The following is an 18,353-nucleotide window of genomic DNA, read 5'->3' as shown; positions in this document are numbered from 1 at the left end:
CCCAGGCCACACCTGACGGTACTATCCAAGTACCGTTGACCGTCGCTGAGCAAGACCAGATTTTCGAAGAGGTATGATCTATTTCAATTTTTTTTAAATTTATTATATTTATTACTTAATAAATAATTAACGTTTTCATTTTCCATTTGTAGGTTGCTCCGAAGAAGAAGGGCCGAACCTTAGGGATGGGCTCTATTAGAGACTGTTCTGCCGCCTCGGCTTCCGGATTTCGCACGCAGGAGGATCCGAGTCATCTTCGCCAGGAGCTTGCTACGGCCAATGTTGAGATCACCACTCTCAGGCATGAGCAAGTGGCCCAGAAGCAGGAGCTCACCGAGATACACGATCTCTTCGACATCGTTGCGGAAGCGGTTCCGCAGTTGGCCACCGCAATCCGAGCGAGGCAACAGCGAGCACGAATGGTTTTTGAGACCGGTGGTACTTCCGGTACTGGACCATCGGACCAGCAGACGCAGGGTCAGTCTTCGGCTCCGGTAGTGCAGACGGGAAACGACGGTCCAGCAGCGACGGGCGGCCAAGACGGAGAGCCTCCTCGTGACGTCGATCTCAACCTCGACGATTACGAAATCACATTGTAGATTAGGTTTTTTTGTAAAAAACAATTTGTATTAAATTTTTTCTTTTATTTATAAATTATTTTCGAATTTAAATTTCAATTTAAATTGTTTGTTTTCTATTTTTAATTTTTTAATTATTTTAAAAATTCATTAATTAAATTAAAATCGAATTAAATAATTAATTTATAAATCGACGTAAATTCGTCGTAAATTTACGTCGATCTAACGTCGAATTATTAACGACGAATTTACGTCGAATATGAATTTATAAATCGACGTAAATTCGTCGTAAATTTACGTCGATCTAACGTCGAATTATTAACGACGAATTTACGTCGAATATGTTTACGTCGGATTTACGTCGAAACTTTACGACGAATTAACATCGACAATTGAAAAATTAGTTTCCCTTAATTGAAATTGTTCGTCTCCTAATCGTTGTTAAATCGATGTAATTTTACATCGATTTTACGTCGTTCTTATGATGGACTTCTTTCGTTGTACTTTCGTTGGAAACTTTACGTCGCATTTACGACGAATAGTTTCCGACGATATTACAACGATTTTCCCGGGTTTGTAATTTTACGACGATTTTGGTTTTACGACGATCGTATTACGACGATTTTTTTTTCGTCGTTAATTCGACGTAAATGCTCTTTTACGTCGATTTTACGTCAATATCTGCCGACATAAAACCCAATCTTTCTTGTAGTGCCTCCTTTGAGGATGACCGGAATCACCAAAGCCTTGGAGTTCTCGGAAGCTTGAGCAACAGATTCTATCTTGGAATTTCAGGAAAACGCTCAAGAACAAGAGAGAGAATTGAACAGAAAAAGAAACGAGAGAGAATATGAAAGAGAGGTGAGATTTGCGAGAATGAAGCTTGTAGATTAAGAAACAAGAGTTTGAGACTTGAGAATCGATTCTCAGGAAATCGAAACCAGCTCTGATACCATGTTAGAATAAATGCGGATTAGTAAAGAGATTAAGAAGAGAGTTAGAGAGAGATAAGAGATGTAACGATTAAGAGAAAAGAGACTAAGGGAAAAGTTCCCAAAAGAGTGTGTGTATTCATTCTCGGAATCAATACATATATAGAGAGACAATGCAGAAACTAGGTTTAGCCTACACTACATTACAAAGAAAAGTGGTTAGACACACAAAGAAACACGTGAATCTTGTCTCTGAATCCAAGAGACAGCGACAGCTCCAACGGTCACAAGACCAGGTGTGAACACGCTGAGGGGGGACCATTGTACGGACGCAGGCTCTCTTCTTCCTTAAGTTCCACGCGTGATTCTCTTTGGGCCTTCTCCACATTATTCAAGCCTAGATTATTCAAGCCCTTTAACCGGATATAAGCCAGGCCTTTTCTTGATCAATACAATAATCTGTAATTGTAAAACATAGCTGTTTAACTCCTTAGAGAAAAGGGATTAGGGTTTAGCCGTTTTTCCGATTAAGCCTCCGACATGGTTGAAGCGGCAATTGCGGAAGCTTCCGGAGAAGGAAATGGATCGAGCAGCATACTCTCGCAGAAGAGAGCATGTTGTTCTTCGATATCTCCCGGCGACGGAGCGAAGAGAGTGGGTACAGAGGATAAGCGACTCTCGACGACGCTGCTAGATCTGAGTATTCTCGACTGTCCCATCTGCTTCGAAGCATTTACGATTCCTATCTTCCAGGTTTTGCAATCTTAACTGAATTCAATTGTAGCTTCTCTAACTCTACATTAGGAAGAGGATGGTTTGGAGTTGAAAGGAATAATTTTTTTTGGAATTGTCCCCATTTTCTAGGTTTTAAGTGTATCCTTGGCTTCTGTTTTCATAATTTTGAGTAAACAGAGAAAGAAAATGGAAGTGTGCCCATTTACTTGATTTTAAGAGTATCCTAAGCTTTTGTTTTGAAAGATCTGTTAACGAAACTCGTTGTAGTTCTTAAAAATGTAGAGTATAAGTAGAATTTATAGGCCAATCTCTGCATTAGGAAGAAGACAATGGTGTAGAAAGGAAGAAAAAGGTTGAAATTGTCCCCATGTTCTAGGTTTTAAGTGTATTATTAGTTGTTGTTTTGATGATTTTGAAGATTCCAGTGAAGTTTTGTAAGAAAGAGCTTATGAAGACTCACAACTCGATTGGTTTTGTATTTCAGTGTGATAATGGGCATTTGGCTTGCTCTTCTTGCTGTGCCAAACTAAGTGATAAATGCCCTTCTTGTGCTTCTCCTATCGGCCACATCCGCTGCAGAGCAATGGAGAGTGTTCTTGAATCGATTTTGATCCCTTGCGCAAACGCCAAGTTAGGTTGCGCCAAGAATGTGTCTTATGGGAAAGTATCAACTCATGAAAAAGAATGTGCTTTCTCTCTTTGCTCCTGCCCAGTGCTAGACTGCAATTACACTGGACCGTACAAGGATCTCTACGATCACTACAAATTTACCCACAGAAAAAAATGGTCAACAGGCCTTGCTTACATGATTAGTAATTATCGTCAAAGTTCATTTGGTGCCAAGATGAATATCAGCGATAAGATATTTATTATAGTGAACGATACAAGAAGTCTATTGTTTGTAGTGCAGTGTTTTAGGGAGCCGTATGGTGTGTATGTAACTGTAAGATGCATTGCACCATCTGCTCCAGAAGTAGGAGAGTTCTCATATCAGATCTCATACAAGAGCGTGGATGAACACACTATGTTTTACAAATCACCAGTGGTGAAGAGGATTCGTGAAGTGAGTTTTCAAACCCCTCAAGAAAATTCCATGTTGTTGATCCCACTCAGTTGGTTAAGTGGTGACTCGTTGGAGATTAATATTTGCATCAAGAAGAAGACTAACTAAGAGTAAGAAGCTTGCGGTATAGAAGAGGGCCCTTTTTTGTCGTCTGTAAGTTTTAACCTAACAAGCTAGGATCAGATCTAGTTGCTATATGTAAGTTTTTGACCTGGCGGACTAAGATCAGATCTTGTTGCTATATGTAAGCTTTAACCTAAGAAGCTAAACCCTAAACCGTGTAAATTTTGACCTGGCGAACTAAGATCAGATCTTTTTTTTTTTATAGAATGTAAATATTATACCAAAAACGGAACGTTCTTTACAAAGCTCGGCGAAGCAGGTTACATGTTACGGACCAAAAAAATAAATAAAAAAGCCCGAAAGATATAATTAGAACTATCTAAAGATTAAAAATCTTATAAGTAAACCAGGTGGAGAGGAGACTCGGGAGACCTCTCCTGATGCGAGCCAATAAGATATCCCTGATCGTGCGATCCGTCAAAGATAGAGTTGGGTGTCATAGAAATGCCCTCGTGCAGCCTGGTGTTGCGTTCTCTCCTGTCCTAGGCGATGCATGACCTTATTCCAGACTTGTTTGCTAAACTCACATTGCAGAAAAAGATGGTCTCTAGTTTCCGCATGGAGGCTACAAATACAGCAGAGGTCAGAGTGGATGATTCCCCATTGGTAGAGACGGAACAGATCGGGAGCCTGTCGTGACGAGGCAGGTGCCCCTTGAACCAAACCACCTTCTTCCAGGGAACTCGAGTTGCGGAAGGTCGAATGCAGTCCCAGGTTCTTAGGTTTTTGACGAAGAGAAACCAGAGTTGCCTGAGGAGCTGGCTTCCCAGGTAAACACATCCATGCCGCCGTGTTGAGTCGGCGCGGGAGTAGAAGTGAGCATACCTCTTATTTCACGGAGAGCTGGGAGTCTGACGCGAGGGCTAGGAAGGATCCATCCTGTAGAGTTACATCCATCAAAAACTGTACTCTCCCTCGGGATACCGAGTTTCCTGGGTCCATCCGAGCCTGCAACATCAATCAGCAGACCTAGCGAGCACCAATGATCAAACCAATAAGACGCAGTCTCACCATTGTTGACCGAACATCGGAGAAATTTCTTCGCTAAGGGTCTTAGCTTTAGCATGAACTTCCAAACCCATGAGGAGCTATGCCTCTCCTCGCAAGACCAAAAAGAACGGCGTTTTAGGCTCGGATCTTGTTGCTATATGTAAGTTTTTGACCAGACTTAGTAAGATCAGAAGTTGCTTTACGGCTTTAACTTACCAAGGTTTCAGTTTAGACCGGAGCAAACATAAATACTCAAAACGTTTGTCGTTTGACTTTTTCTTTTCGGTAAAACTTTTGTTAGTTCTGCCCAAAATTAAGCTATAATCCAACGAAACGTTTGTACAATGTCTGAATCGTTGAGGAGCGACGTAAAGATATATAATTAACTACAGCTTATTAACCAAAACTCCGGAACATTTTAATTTTGATTAACTTTTTTTTTTGGTTTGGCAGTTAACTAGCAGCACTTGTTCTGAGCCAAGAATCTGATCCTTATTTCACCCAAAGTGGCCAACTTTCAAAGAATCTGACAATGAAATAAGAAACATTAATCAGATGACGCCTGAAATGAAAAAGTGATTTAAGTTCGAGAAGAAATGAGTCGTTCAAACGCCAGAGGGGAATCCGCCACCGCCCAGAGTGAGAATCTGTTGGATTTTACGGGCTTCCACGTGTACAAAAATCTTATACTAATAAAAATTGAAGCTAAATACATTTTAAGATGTCAACATAGAATTTAAAAGGGCAATTTTATTGGTCCACATCAACATTCAAGATTAAGGAAAATTTACAAATTCTAATATTAATGCTGAATAAGTAAATTAAGAAAATTTACAAATTCTAATATTATTGCTGAGTAAAAAAATTATGTATAAATTTTTTATTGGTCCAGCTCAACACTGAAAATTAAAAAATTTCTAAATTCTATTATTGTTTTTAAAAATTATTAAAAGTAAATAAATTATATATAAAATTCATATTAATTATAAAAAACTAAAATATGAAATTTTAAATTTAAATTAAATGTATACACACATATTTAGAGACTCTTACATTAGCATTTTCATATAACTATGATAATTTTTAAATTTTGTTTTTCTGTGTGTGCAACTATGTCAAATAAACAAAAAAATATATATATAGTTGGGTTTCACTAAAAAAATGAATCATTACAACATAAAGGAATTAACTTGACTAAACTATATGTTTTACTATTAGCTAAATTACAAAAATATAAGAAAAGGAGATATAAACAAAGTCACTACAAACCGTTTAATATTGAAAAAAAAACCGTAAAATCTCCAAAGCTTGGCCAAAGAATCTGAGAAGAATGATAAATTTCAAGCAATCCGAGAAACATGTCAAGTGATTGATACTCGACACTTTTGAAAAAGAAGCACTGAAAATAGAGAAAGAGGTTCCGTCATTAAGAGGAAAGAGACTGAGTATCCGAGCTAGATTTTTGAAATAACATGACATCTGATAGGATTTTAACAACCTAAACTTAACCACAAAGATAACAATTAGCTGACCAAACACCATCCGAATACATTCGGTAAGCCTCAAAATAAGGAGGAGATATCAAAATCACTTGCAGCAACGGGCTTCGTGTGGGATCTTCCAGCTTTGATTTCTAAATCTATTATTAATAAAAGTTAAAGCTATATGTCTCTAAGAATGTCCACATATGATTTAAATTTTAAATTTATTGGTCCACATCAATATTTAAAATTAAGACAATTTTCAAATTTTAAAATTATATTGTTAACAAAAAATATATATATTTATAGAAAACAAAATTGAAGCTATATGCCTCTAAAGATATTTTCAAAAGATTTAAAAGATCAATTTTATTAGTCCACATCAATAACTAAAATTAAAAACAAATCTAAATAATAAAATTATATTGTTAATACAAAAAATATAAGAAAATTGTTAATTAAAATTATTCTATTATTAATAACAGTTAAAGCTATATTATTTTCAAAGTATCCACATCAGCATTTAAAATTTTAATTTTATTCGTAAATATTAACATTTTTAATTTTTAAAAGTTTTCTAATTCTAATATCATGGTTAAGAAAATAAACTAAAAAATAAATTAAACCTCTAGAAATAACAAAAAATTTAACATGATATTAAAATATACATTATCACTGTTTAAGTTACAAATTTAATTTATTATCTATCAAAAAATATATGCTACTTATACAAGTTTAAGATATTTGATTTTAAGAATTTTCACGTAAAATTTTAAATAACTAATAAGTATGATTTATATTCATCTAAACTTTTTTCACATATGCAAAACATATTTTCAAATAATCTTATGTAATATATTATGGGAAAATGATCAAAAAACTACATTTTGTATATTCGACTTGGAATTGCAATAGATTAATGTAGAAGATCTTAATTTTGAGTTGCTCAATTTGTTATTTCATTGTTATAAATTTGTATGTATTAAATTGTATCGGTTTTGCCTACTTAATTATAATTAGAAAAAACTGAGAATGAATATGATGAAACTGAATATAATCATACATAAATTATTTAAATAGATAAATATGATAAAAACAGATATAACAAGAATAAAAATGAACATGAAGAAAAAAGATGAAATATTAATTTTTATTGTTTTTTATTGTTTTTAAAGAACATATATATAATTGTAATAAAAGTGAAAATGATAAAAATAATAATCTTCTTGATTTTAAAAAGTGAATGTATAACATGTTATCATCATGTCAATACTGTGTTTAAAAAGTAACATTTGATTAATTTATATAAAAAAAAATTAGTTGGTTTGGTTATATTAACTTATAAGTTTTTGACCAAATAATATGTTTTTGAAATATGACATATTGTATATAGATTTAAGAAAAAAAAATCCGTTAAAACCTCACTATTTACATAAAAATTATTAGATTAACACCATAATATTATTAATATATTATTAAAATACTAACATATAAAATTTATATATTAATAAATATAATTGATTGCATATAATTTTTATCAACCAAATATCCACGCTACTGCAAAATCTAGTAATAGGATTAATAATTTAAGTAGTAACTATTATCATTTTTTTTTATATCCGAACCTAACTAAAAAAGTTTAGCTCGTTTGATTCTATTTGAGACGGAGCTGAGACCAAAAATAGAAGTATGTGTGATATTCCGAGTAATATCTGTAATTGTAAACTGATTTAACTCTTCAGTAGTTCAGTTAAAGAAAACAAAAATCATCGGAAACAGAGAAAAGGGATTAGGGTTTAGCCATTTCTCCGATTAAGCCTCCGACATGGTTGAAGCTCCGATTTCGGAAGCTTCCGGGGAAGATAATAGATCGAGCAGCATTCTCTCGCAGAAGAGACAACGTTGTTCTTCTATATCTCCCGGTGATGGAGCGAAGAAATCGTGTAGAGAGGACAAGCGTCTCTCGGCGACGCTGTTTGATCTGAATATTCTTGACTGTCCCGTCTGCTTCGAAGCCTTGACGATTCCTATCTTCCAGGTTTTGTTTCTTACCTGAAATGTAGCTTCGCTTACTTGAATTGTAGCTTCGCATCCTCTCTGTTTGGAGTAGAAAGGAAGATTTTTTTTTTGGAATTGTCCCCATTTTCTTGGTTTAAAGTGTATACTTCGCTTTTCTTTTGATGATTTTGAGGATTCTTGTGAAGTTTCGGTGAATACGTGTTGTTCTTGATAATATTATCCATGAATAAAGAAAATGGGGAAAAGAAGAAATTGGAAGTGTGCCCATTTACTGGATTTTTAAAATATCCCAAGTTTGTGTTTTGGAAGATATAATTACAGTTGTAGTTCTTGAAAATGCAGAGTATAGAATTTGTGGGTCAAACTCTACATTAAGAAGAGGATAATTTGGATTTAAAAGGAAGATTTTTTTTTTTTTTTTGGAATTGTCCCCATTTCCTAGGTTTTAAGTGTATACTTTGTTTTTCTTTTGATGATTTTGAGGATTCTAGTGATGATTTGTAAAATATATTCTTGTTTGCAATTGTAGTTCTTGAAAATATTATCATGATTTAGAAAACAGCATATGAAGAATTACAACTCATTTAATTTTGTATTTCAGTTGGATAGGATAATTTGGAGTAGAAAGGAAGAAAAAAAGTTGGAAGTGTCCCAATTTTCTAGGTTTTAAGTGTATCCGTAGATTTTGTTTTTGATGGTTTTGAGGATTCGAGTGAATATTTGTAAGATGTGTTCATGTTCAGTTGTAGTTTTTGAAAATATTATCACGAGCTAATTGGTTTTGCATTTTAGTGTGATAATGGGCATTTAGCTTGCTCTTCTTGCTGTGCCAAACTGAGTGATAAATGCCCTTCTTGTGCTTCGCCTATCGGCCACATTCGCTGCAGAGCAATGGAGAGTGTTCTTGAATCGACTTTGATCCTATGCCCAAACGCTAAGTTAGGTTGCACCAAGAAAGTCTCTTATGGGAAAGTATCAACTCATGAAAAAGAATGTGCTTTCTCTCTTTGCTCCTGCCCTTTGCTAGACTGCAACTACACTGGATCATACAAGGATCTCTACGATCACTACAAATTTATCCATATGAATTCCTTGCAAACCCTACTTAATACGTTCAGTTGTGGCATTTCCTTTAGTGCCGAGATGAATATCAGCGATAAGGTATTAATTAAAGCGGACTATACAAGGAGGCGATTGTTTGCAGTGCAGTGTTTTAGGGAGTCGTATGGTGTGTATGTAACTGTAAGATGCATTGCACCATCTGCTCCACAAGTAGGAGAGTTCTCATATCATATCTCATACACTAGTGGCGATGGACACATTATGACTTACGAATCACCAGAAGTAAAGAGGATTTGTGAAGTGAGCCATCAAATACCTCAAGAGAATTTCATGTTGATCCCTCACAGTTTCTTGCGTGGTGAATCGTTGGAGATGGATATTTGCATTAAGAAGAAGTTGAACCAAGAGTCAGAAGGTTGGAGTGATCTAGAAGAAGTACCTTATCGTTATGTAAGTTTTGACCAGGTTTCAGATTAGACTGGATTTTGTAGGCTCAAAGCACAGTTATGCTTAATGGAATTTATAATTATAACTAAGCAAGCATAAATACTCAAAACGTTTATCGTTTGATTACCTTTTTCGGTGAGACAGCTTAAACTAAAATCTCTTGAAAGCTATAATTCAGCGAAACGTTTGTATAATAATGTATGAAGTGGTGAGGAGCATAAATACATAAAATCAATTACAACACATTAACCACAAGAATTTATTTTATTTTAACGGCATGGGAAGGGCAGTGGTATGGACAGGTTATCCAAATTATCCATTTGGAAATAGCATGGCTGCATAGCTCCATATGAGATCAATGGATCCTATAATATATTTTGTTGATTGAACTAAATTAGACACAAAGTTGAGTCGATAAACAATACGAATAAACATGATTAGAAAACGGTTGTAAATCACGGTTGAGTAAAAAATGATGTCATCTTCTTTTTCTTCTTAAAATCCCATACTTAAACATTGGATTGTCCATCTCATTTACATTATTGTTTAAAACTCAATAAGTACCTGTTTAGGATAATTTATTTTAGTCAAAAGGACATGAAAAAGAGAGAGTTACTAGAATTATCCTTTTTGGGAGGTTTTTAAGATACTTAATGAAAGCTTATCTAAAAATCATCTTAAAGTTTCTCAAATTCCTTATTTTTTTCTGAACTTATATTAGATATCTATTTTCATATTTTGTTATTGATCTTTATCCAAATTAGTGAAAGTTTTTAGATATAACCTCTATAAATTAATACTCGATAAATTAATACCTCGATAAATTAATACATTTCTTAAATCCCAAATTAGTTTTTCGGGCTGATTTTTATATCGATAAATTAATAACTCGATAAGTTAATAGAATATTACAGTCTTGATATTATTAATTTATAGAGGTTTAACTTTTTAGCTATCCTAATTTCCTGTCTCTTTTTTTTATATATGAAATGTTATTTTTTAATATGCTACCCTTATTTTCCATCTCATTTTTTATACAAAATGTATTATTTTTGAATATTCGAATTACTGGTTCTGAACCCTTTTCGACTATTTTTTTTATCTTGATAAACGAAATGGAGAGGCTTTTTTATCAAAAAAAAATCATAATGTAACACTCTTGTTCGGAAAAACCTTACAAAGCTATAAAGTTGGTTAAAGAAGTTATGAGTTGTATAAAGAAAAAATGAGAAAAATCAACAAAACTCACTTAGAAAAGCCAGAAAATAGATTTAGCCGGGAAAAATGACACTTTGGGTGATTTCCGAGCTAAGTTCAACTTTTGCCAAGCTAAATGAGCTACTCCGTGATTTTCGCTAAGTCTGGGAAATTATCCGGACTAGTCGTGTCTTTCGGACTTTGGTCAGGATTTAGACAAGTTTGGTTGGAACCTAACAATGTTGGTAAACGGTTATCGGGAGAAGTTGATAATGCGTAGAGAAAATGTAAGCGAAATCGGTTACCTGGTAAACGCGTAAAAATACCGGAACAGTTATCTGATTTTAGTCGAGTGAGTGTTTATGCGGAAACTGTTATTCTTGGGGAAAAAGGACGGGCATGAGCGGTTTTGCCGAGCGTGTAAGGAAAAACGGTTTCTGGCTCTTCGGAGAAAACAATGAAGACTTATTTAAGAAAGGTTTGTGGCTCATTTTCTTATTTTGGAAGAACTTAGATAAAGATTGAGAGATAAAGTTGGAAGAAAAATATCCGAGATAAATTGTCTGTGTCTGAGAAAAAAGTTATCTGAGAGAATTTCCATCTAGTCGAGAGAAATTCGACTGAGGCCGAGAGTAGTTAGGATCTACCCAAGAGATCAAAGAAACTGTCTAGGCGATCTGTTCGGGTGTTGGGAACATGACAAGAGGTGTCAGAATCTATCAAAAAAGCTAAGGTGAGTGTGTGTGGTTAATAGTCTTGGTCATTTTCATGCATAGATACTTAGTTCTGATTGCTTGCTTGTGCACTTGTTTGTGCTTATTTGCGCGTGTTTGGCTTATCATGATTTATATTCTGCTGGCTACTGCGGTGATTGGTTCACTTTATTCAGCGATCAAGATTAGACATTGCGCTCAGGGTTATGTTGCTCACCGAGACATGTTTTAATTTGGTTGCTGGAGGATCGGCCGGGTAAACATGGATGGTTATACGCGGGTAGTTTTCTGTTGTAATAAGCATTATATGGACTATGTGATCGATGTTTGTTGATGGTTCTGATTATTAGCTCGAGAAATGGGATGACCGTTCTCACTAAGTAATTCTGTTGCTTATATTTTCTTTTATGGATACAGATAAAAAGAAATATATATCTGATCAACACACACGAATTAATGCTGTGAAGGAACATATGGTAAGATGTGGGTAGCTAACATCTATAAACTAACTAGTTTTCAATGTAAAAGTTTATATGTGATCATTGTACTAATTCAAGTATTCTGTTTAATTCGAAAATGGTAAGTAAAATCTGGATAAAAAATTAACTAAGTATTGGTTAAAAAGTAAAATTAGGATCAGGGTACTATACATAACTCATAGAAGTGAGAGAATGAGTGCGCGGCTGAAAAGCCATGGGACGCGAAAAAGTAGGCTGAAAAGCCATGGGTATAATAATTAATTTCTTTTTGAATTATTTTTATTAACTTAAACCCTGAAAATTATACCTTTCTTCTTACATGTCTCCATAATCACGAAAATACCAGGGTAAAACCCACCCGTTTTAAGCCCACCCGGTAACCCATAAAAAATTCAATTTCTTTCCAAAAAAAATAATAAAATTTAATGAATTTGAAATCGAAAATAGAAAATTTTAAGTGTTAAACCAAAAATTGGGTAAACGAAACCGAACTGAGTGGATTTGATTCTCAAAACCAGAACCAATTGATAAACTTGAAAGGGAAAATCAAATCTCGATTTCTCCTCTTTCTCTCTTCATCTTCCCCGAACGGCTATCTCCACTCCCCTCACTCTTCCGAAAATTCTGCAACTTCCCCCTTAAAAAGACACTAGATTTTGTAATTTCTCCTTCTTCAACTTCCCCTTCTTCAACTTCCCGTACTATTTATTCATTAATTTATCCTTCTACATACATCAAGACAAACCCTAACTCCATGGCTAAAACTTGAATAAAGGGCGTGGTATATGATTCGAACGATTCAGTACCCAAGCACAACGAAGAAGCACATATGGAAGATAAAGACCCAGGAATAACCCCAAACCCTCCGGCGAATGATGAAGAAACAACCCATGAAAAAACTTGGAGAGAAGAAGAATCATTGATGGAAGCACATCCAGTCGGTACCGAAACCACCAAAGAAGCCCTTGAAACCGCACCAACACCCACAGACGAGGGTGCGACAGATCAAGCAGAGGAGCGGTTGGAATCTCGTGAAGAACCTGAGAAATAGTGTTTAGCGGATACAGTAGCTGAGGAAGAGGGTGTGGTAGAATCCCAGAAAAAAGGTGACGGAGATGTATCTGAGGATGAGGCTTCAGAAAGAGAAGGCGAGGAAGAGAAATCAGAGAAAGAAGCCGAGGAAAAGGAATCCGAGAAGGAAACAGGAGAAGAGGAAGTAGAGGATGAGCTATCCAAGAAATATAGTGGAGAAGAGGAATCCGAGAAAGAAGCAGACGAAGAGGGAGGGGGGACACCCGAGAAAGACGACGAGGGAGAAGGAGAGGAAGGAAATGAAGAGGAAGAAAATGCAGCAGAAGAAGAGGATGCCGAAGAGGCAGATGAAGATTTAGAAGTAAGTATACTTTGAACGAAATTATGTTTGGTCGTTGGACAACTAGGACAACTAGGATAACTATTTGCACGAAATTATATTTGGCATTTGGACAACTGGGACAACTAGGATTACTGTGTTTGATGAAATTATGTTTGGCATTTGGACAACTGGGACAACTAGGATTACTGTGATTGATGAAATATGTTTGGTCGTTGGACAACTAGGATAACTGAGATAACTTTATTTGATGAATGTTTGTTTTGGTCAAATGTTGGGCAACTCGGACAACTAGGACAACTAGGATTACTGTGTTTGATGAAATTATGTTTGGTCGTTGGACAACTAGGACAACTGGGATAACTGTGTTCGATGAATGTTTGTTTTGGTCAAATGTTGGACAACTAGGACAATTGGTACAACTTAGTTTAACAGAATTAGATAACACGCGGACAATTGGGACAACTAAGTCTGATATGATTGTGTTTCTTGTTTATATTTCAGAATGCCAATGATGGTAGTCAACCGATGGTGCCTGAGAAGCTTTACTTTGGTCCAACCGAGTACAGCAAGGGTTGAGGATATTGACAAGGTGCTCAGTTATAGCTGTTGTGGATAAGATTGATAAGCTTGATGAGGAGAAAGCATGGTTCAGAGCGCATCCTCAATTTAAGCACTTTTTTCACATGTTCAAGGAGCACAACCACATGAATCAAGGACTGTGGATGCTTCTCCTTTACACTGCTCATACTGAAAGGCTTAGTGAATGCTGGTTTGTTGTTAACGGAGTTCCAATAAAGTATTCTCTGGGAGAGCATGCGCTTTTGAGTGGACTTGACTGTCGTGATTACCCGGCTGACTATAACAATTTGGGGAACACGAAGTTTGTTGAGAAGCACTTTGGTAGGGCGGATAATATCAACATTGCGGATGTGGAAGAAAAATTAAATGAAATGAAGGATACCTCTGTGGACAGGAAGAAAATGGCCCTCCTCTGGTTTTTATGCAAGGTAGTGAAGGCGAAATACAACACTGATGGTAACATTGATCCGTTCTTGCTCAGAATTGTCAGTGATTTGAATGTGTGTAAATCATTCCCTTGGGGCGTTACACATTCAATGACATGATGAAGGAGATCCGACGTGTGATGGCAAAATATAATGGCAGCATTAAAGACAAAAAAGCAGAATGTCCCTTGTCTGGTTTCATTCTTCATCTAGAGGTGATTCGCAGTCAATAGTTTATAAAAGTTAATTTATTTAAATAATTTAGGGTTTAACTTTTTGACTTTTTGTGTAGATACTTGCTTTTGAGTGTATTTCTAGCCTTGGCTGCAAATTTCGAGAAGCTGTACCTGCGCAGAAAGACTGTCCGAGGATGTGCAAGCACAAGTTCACCGACGTATGCATAAAAGATATTCCATTGGATGATATAAACGCAGCAATTGGAACAAATGTTATTTGATGGGTTTGGTTATGGGACAATAAGGTACAACTATGTTTGACTTGCTGGTAGTGGTTCAGGGACAACTGGTACAACTAAAAAATATTAAAGATTATTGGTCGTGGGACAATTAGGACAACTAGTACAATTATGTTTCTTTTGTTTTGGTTAAAGGGCAACTAGGACAACTGGTACAACTATGTTTCTTCTGTTCTGGTTAAAGGGCAACTAGGGCAACTGGTACAACTATGTATCTATTGTTTTGGTTAAAGGGCAACTAGGGCAACTGGTACAACTATATGTTTTGTTGTTACAGATGCATCAATAATTTGTCTTTGTTTATGTTACCAAGACATTCATAGCATCTTGAAGCCTGCAGACTCGGGTGAAGAAAAACTATTGCGTCGGATATTAGATCCTGGCTATGATGATGGGATAAGACTTATTGATGTAGGTGTTGAGGATTGGATGCATCATCTCATGGTGAAGAAGAAGGAGCTCTTCTGGAGATCTTTGTATGAGTTAGACATTCAACATCGGGGTGGAATCATAGCCGACACTCCTCAAGTATCTGAACCTGAGGTGACATCATTGTTGGAGCTGAAGGCTAACATTGGTCTGTTAGAAAAAAGAGTGGCGACGCTTGAGCAGTATGTCTTTCACCAATCCTCTACACCACCCGCCTCTTCACCAGTATCCTCTCATCGACCCGCAGGTGGCTCCTGTCAACCACGCCAGTCCTCTCCACCACCCGCCTCTTCACCAGTCTCCTCTCATCGACCCGCAGCTGACTCCCGTCAACCACGCCAATCCTCTCCACCACCCGCCTCTTCACCAGTCTCCTCTCATCCACACGCAGGTGGCTCCCATCAACCAGGTGCATCACCTCCTACCCTAAACTCCTTGTACTCTTTGTTGGATCGTGTGGAGGTGTTGCAGTGTGATATCTGGCATCAAGGGATAGTGAGGGCAATTGTGGCGAACAACCGTTACAAGGTTAAGCTGGTTGACACATCGGAGGAAGCTGAGTTCATGTATTGGGATGTTCGGTCATCAACTGCACCACCACCTGCATCCGCCTCAAGACGCGCACCACCACCAGAAGCATCCTCATCAAAAGCCGGTATAGGTGGAACTAAGAGGCCCAGAAAAAAATCAAAGTACAAGAAGTCGCCTTGGCTTTCTGCGGGAAAAAACAAGAAAGCCAAGAAGTAGAATGTGTTGTTTATGTTTAAGATTATGTGTTTTAGTTTGTAGTACAACTTTATCTTTTGTGTTTTATTTGGACAACTGGTAAAACTTAATTCGTTTTATTAAGACAACTTGTACAACTTAGTGTGTTTTATTTTGGACAACTGGTACAATATCGTTGCTTTTTCAGGACAACTGGTACAACTTCGTAGTTTTATTTAGGAAAACTGGCACAATTTGAGGATAACAGATAGAAAACATAACATGAGCGACTTCATAAAAGGAAAAATAGTTCTAAATAAAACAAAGGAGAGTAAGAACATAACATAAAAGGGCAAACACAGGTAAATAAGACACTAAAAATCTTCTTCAACCTTAACTCTTTTTTATAGCTGCCTCAAGGGATACCACCTTTGCCTCCAAATGGTTTAACTTGGAGAAAACGGTGTCAAACAAAGCCTGCATGGCTTCTTGAGTTTCATTGAGCATTTCAATCTTTTCGAGTATTGTGACATCCACCACTTCTTGAAGCCACAACTGGGAACCTGAAAACCTGAAACTCTGTTATTCAGATGATACTCAATTTACAAATCGAAATTAACTCCAACACTTACTTCCGGGAAGTTTTTTGGGCCACAACGTAACAGCCGTAGAAGCAACCATAATATTTCCGGCCCCTTTCCAGCGCAGAGTTGTCTGTTAAACACCCAATTGGAGCTAAGCCGCAGTAGCAAACCTTTGGAATTCCCTTTTGTATAGGGCATGGCAGAATGGTCCTTACTCCATTGACTTCGGGTCCCCATTTAGTGGTCATCCCGTAATCCTTCTTAGGCAAGACAGAAGAAGAGTCATCATTCTTTGTTTCAGCCAATTTCGCGATGGCTTTCTGATATTTATCCATGATGCGGCGGAAACCCTAACAAACCTATCTGGGAGAAAAAATTGGGAAAGAGAATAAAAGGAGAAGAACCCTTTGACCCTTTTCTATGAAAGAGAAAACGCTAAACAACAACGAAAAAGAAAAGGAAAAAGGAAAATAACATATAAATTTTATTCTCAGCCGCCATTCTCACACGTGCATATTCCGATGACATCACAGTTGTACCTAGTTGTCCGGTTGTCCCAAAATTGGAATAGTTGTCCTTTGGTTTATTTTTAAGTTTTTTCAGTTGTCCTTTAACATGAATACCTTTTTTTTTTAGTTTTCCCCTGAACCCTTGGAACATTTTATACCTGCCCCAAGGGTTTCACGCCCATCCTTATATATTTCCTATATTTTTACGTTTAGCCTCTTATAAACCCTAAACATTGTCAAAGAATTCCTTATACCATAAGGGTTATTTCATTAGAAACACAAATAGTTTATTTTATTTTCAGAAAACAATAGTTTATTGTATTTCCAAGTGTAGCTGTTGAGGATACAGTAGTTAAGGTTATGGGTTGTATTTGTTTAGGGTTCCTAAATTTTAAAAAATGATTTTGTCCTTGTTGTACCTAGTTGCACCTAAACAAGTAGTTGTCCTAGTTGTCCTAGTTGTACCTAGTTTGTCTGGGTTTAGACCTAGTTGCATCATGTTGCACCTAGTTGTCCTAGTTGTACTTAGTTTGCCTGGGTTTGGACGTAGTTGTATCATGTTGCACCTAGTTGTCCTAGTTGTACCTAGTTTGCCTGGGTTTGGACGTATTTGCATCATGTTGCACCTAGTTGCCCTGAAATATATTACATAAATTATTAAACGTTGAACCAATTGCCCTGTTGACATTCTCCAAATCCAAGAAATTCAAAATACAAATAACTCCAAAATACATAGTATTGCAAGAAATCTAAGATAATGAAAATACAAATAAACTCCAAAATAGTCCTGCGACCTAGCTCTGACCCTCTTCTCCCTCCCTTGGGTTTAGTGGTTGAAACAACTGCCCAATGTTTATGTTTGGATTGGCCTTCTGACTCCTGCGAGCTTCTTCGGTGGAAGGAAACTGCTTCTCCTTCTTTCTTCCTGACTTTTTGGTGTAGTCTGGTGGGTAAACAACTAAATTAGCAATCTCCTCAGGAATAATCCAAGTTGAATGATGCGGCACCATATAGATGGTTCTGTGGTAAGCCATCGCTCAAGTATCAATCAAATAGTATCTCGAGCATAAATCGAAAATGTGTAAGTCTCTTCTTCTTGAGGACGTCCGCATCATTGCAATGGTTGCGGCTATTGCATGAACACATGAAATCTTATCAATATCAAATATGCGACATCCACAGCTTTTTGAATCCAAATTAACCAGATAGTTCTTCCCATCAACTTCAACAACACTGTATTCAAGCCCATGTAGATTTAGCTCAGTCACATCTAATTTTGTCGCAATTGCACATTGTTTATGCAATTCGTTTTCCACATACAGCACCAGTTTCTTCGAATATGATGCACCAGCTATGTTATTCCTATACATGTTGAATCATTCAGACACTTTCTCAACATACGCATCAATCAAAGGCAATAGTGCATACTTTCTCGCCTTCTTGAAGATGATGT

General features: G+C 36.4%; 2 protein-coding genes across 2 annotated transcripts; both read left to right on the top strand.

The window, feature by feature from the left end:
* Positions 1-1,966: 1,966 nt before the first annotated feature.
* LOC18022569 (E3 ubiquitin-protein ligase SINA-like 7) lies at positions 1,967-3,613 on the top strand. The gene is made up of 2 exons (XM_006405764.2): positions 1,967-2,263; positions 2,730-3,613. The coding sequence occupies exons 1-2, from the start codon at positions 2,051-2,053 to the stop codon at positions 3,414-3,416; spliced, it is 900 nt and encodes a 299-aa protein (XP_006405827.1). The 5' UTR covers positions 1,967-2,050; the 3' UTR covers positions 3,417-3,613.
* Positions 3,614-7,579: 3,966 nt separating this feature from the next.
* LOC18022568 (E3 ubiquitin-protein ligase SINA-like 7) lies at positions 7,580-9,476 on the top strand. Its single transcript, XM_024158843.1, has 2 exons — positions 7,580-7,940; positions 8,714-9,476. The coding sequence occupies exons 1-2, from the start codon at positions 7,728-7,730 to the stop codon at positions 9,458-9,460; spliced, it is 960 nt and encodes a 319-aa protein (XP_024014611.1). The 5' UTR covers positions 7,580-7,727; the 3' UTR covers positions 9,461-9,476.
* The last annotated feature ends 8,877 nt before the right edge of the window (positions 9,477-18,353 follow it).

This window comes from Eutrema salsugineum, unplaced genomic scaffold, assembly GCF_000478725.1.
Source record: "Eutrema salsugineum unplaced genomic scaffold, Eutsalg1_0 scaffold_14, whole genome shotgun sequence".
In the NCBI taxonomy this organism is placed as follows: Eukaryota; Viridiplantae; Streptophyta; class Magnoliopsida; order Brassicales; family Brassicaceae; genus Eutrema; species Eutrema salsugineum.
This window is presented reverse-complemented; position numbering and strand designations above follow the sequence as displayed.

Bases quoted from the DNA above. Each gene is read 5' to 3' on its own strand.
- LOC18022569 (XM_006405764.2), top strand. From the start codon at position 2,051: ATGGTTGAAGCGGCAATTGCGGAAGCTTCCGGAGAAGGAAATGGATCG. The intron at 2,264-2,729 runs GTTTTGCAATCT...TTTGTATTTCAG, and splicing joins TTACGATTCCTATCTTCCAG to TGTGATAATGGGCATTTGGC.
- LOC18022568 (XM_024158843.1), top strand. From the start codon at position 7,728: ATGGTTGAAGCTCCGATTTCGGAAGCTTCCGGGGAAGATAATAGATCG. The intron at 7,941-8,713 runs GTTTTGTTTCTT...TTTGCATTTTAG, and splicing joins TGACGATTCCTATCTTCCAG to TGTGATAATGGGCATTTAGC.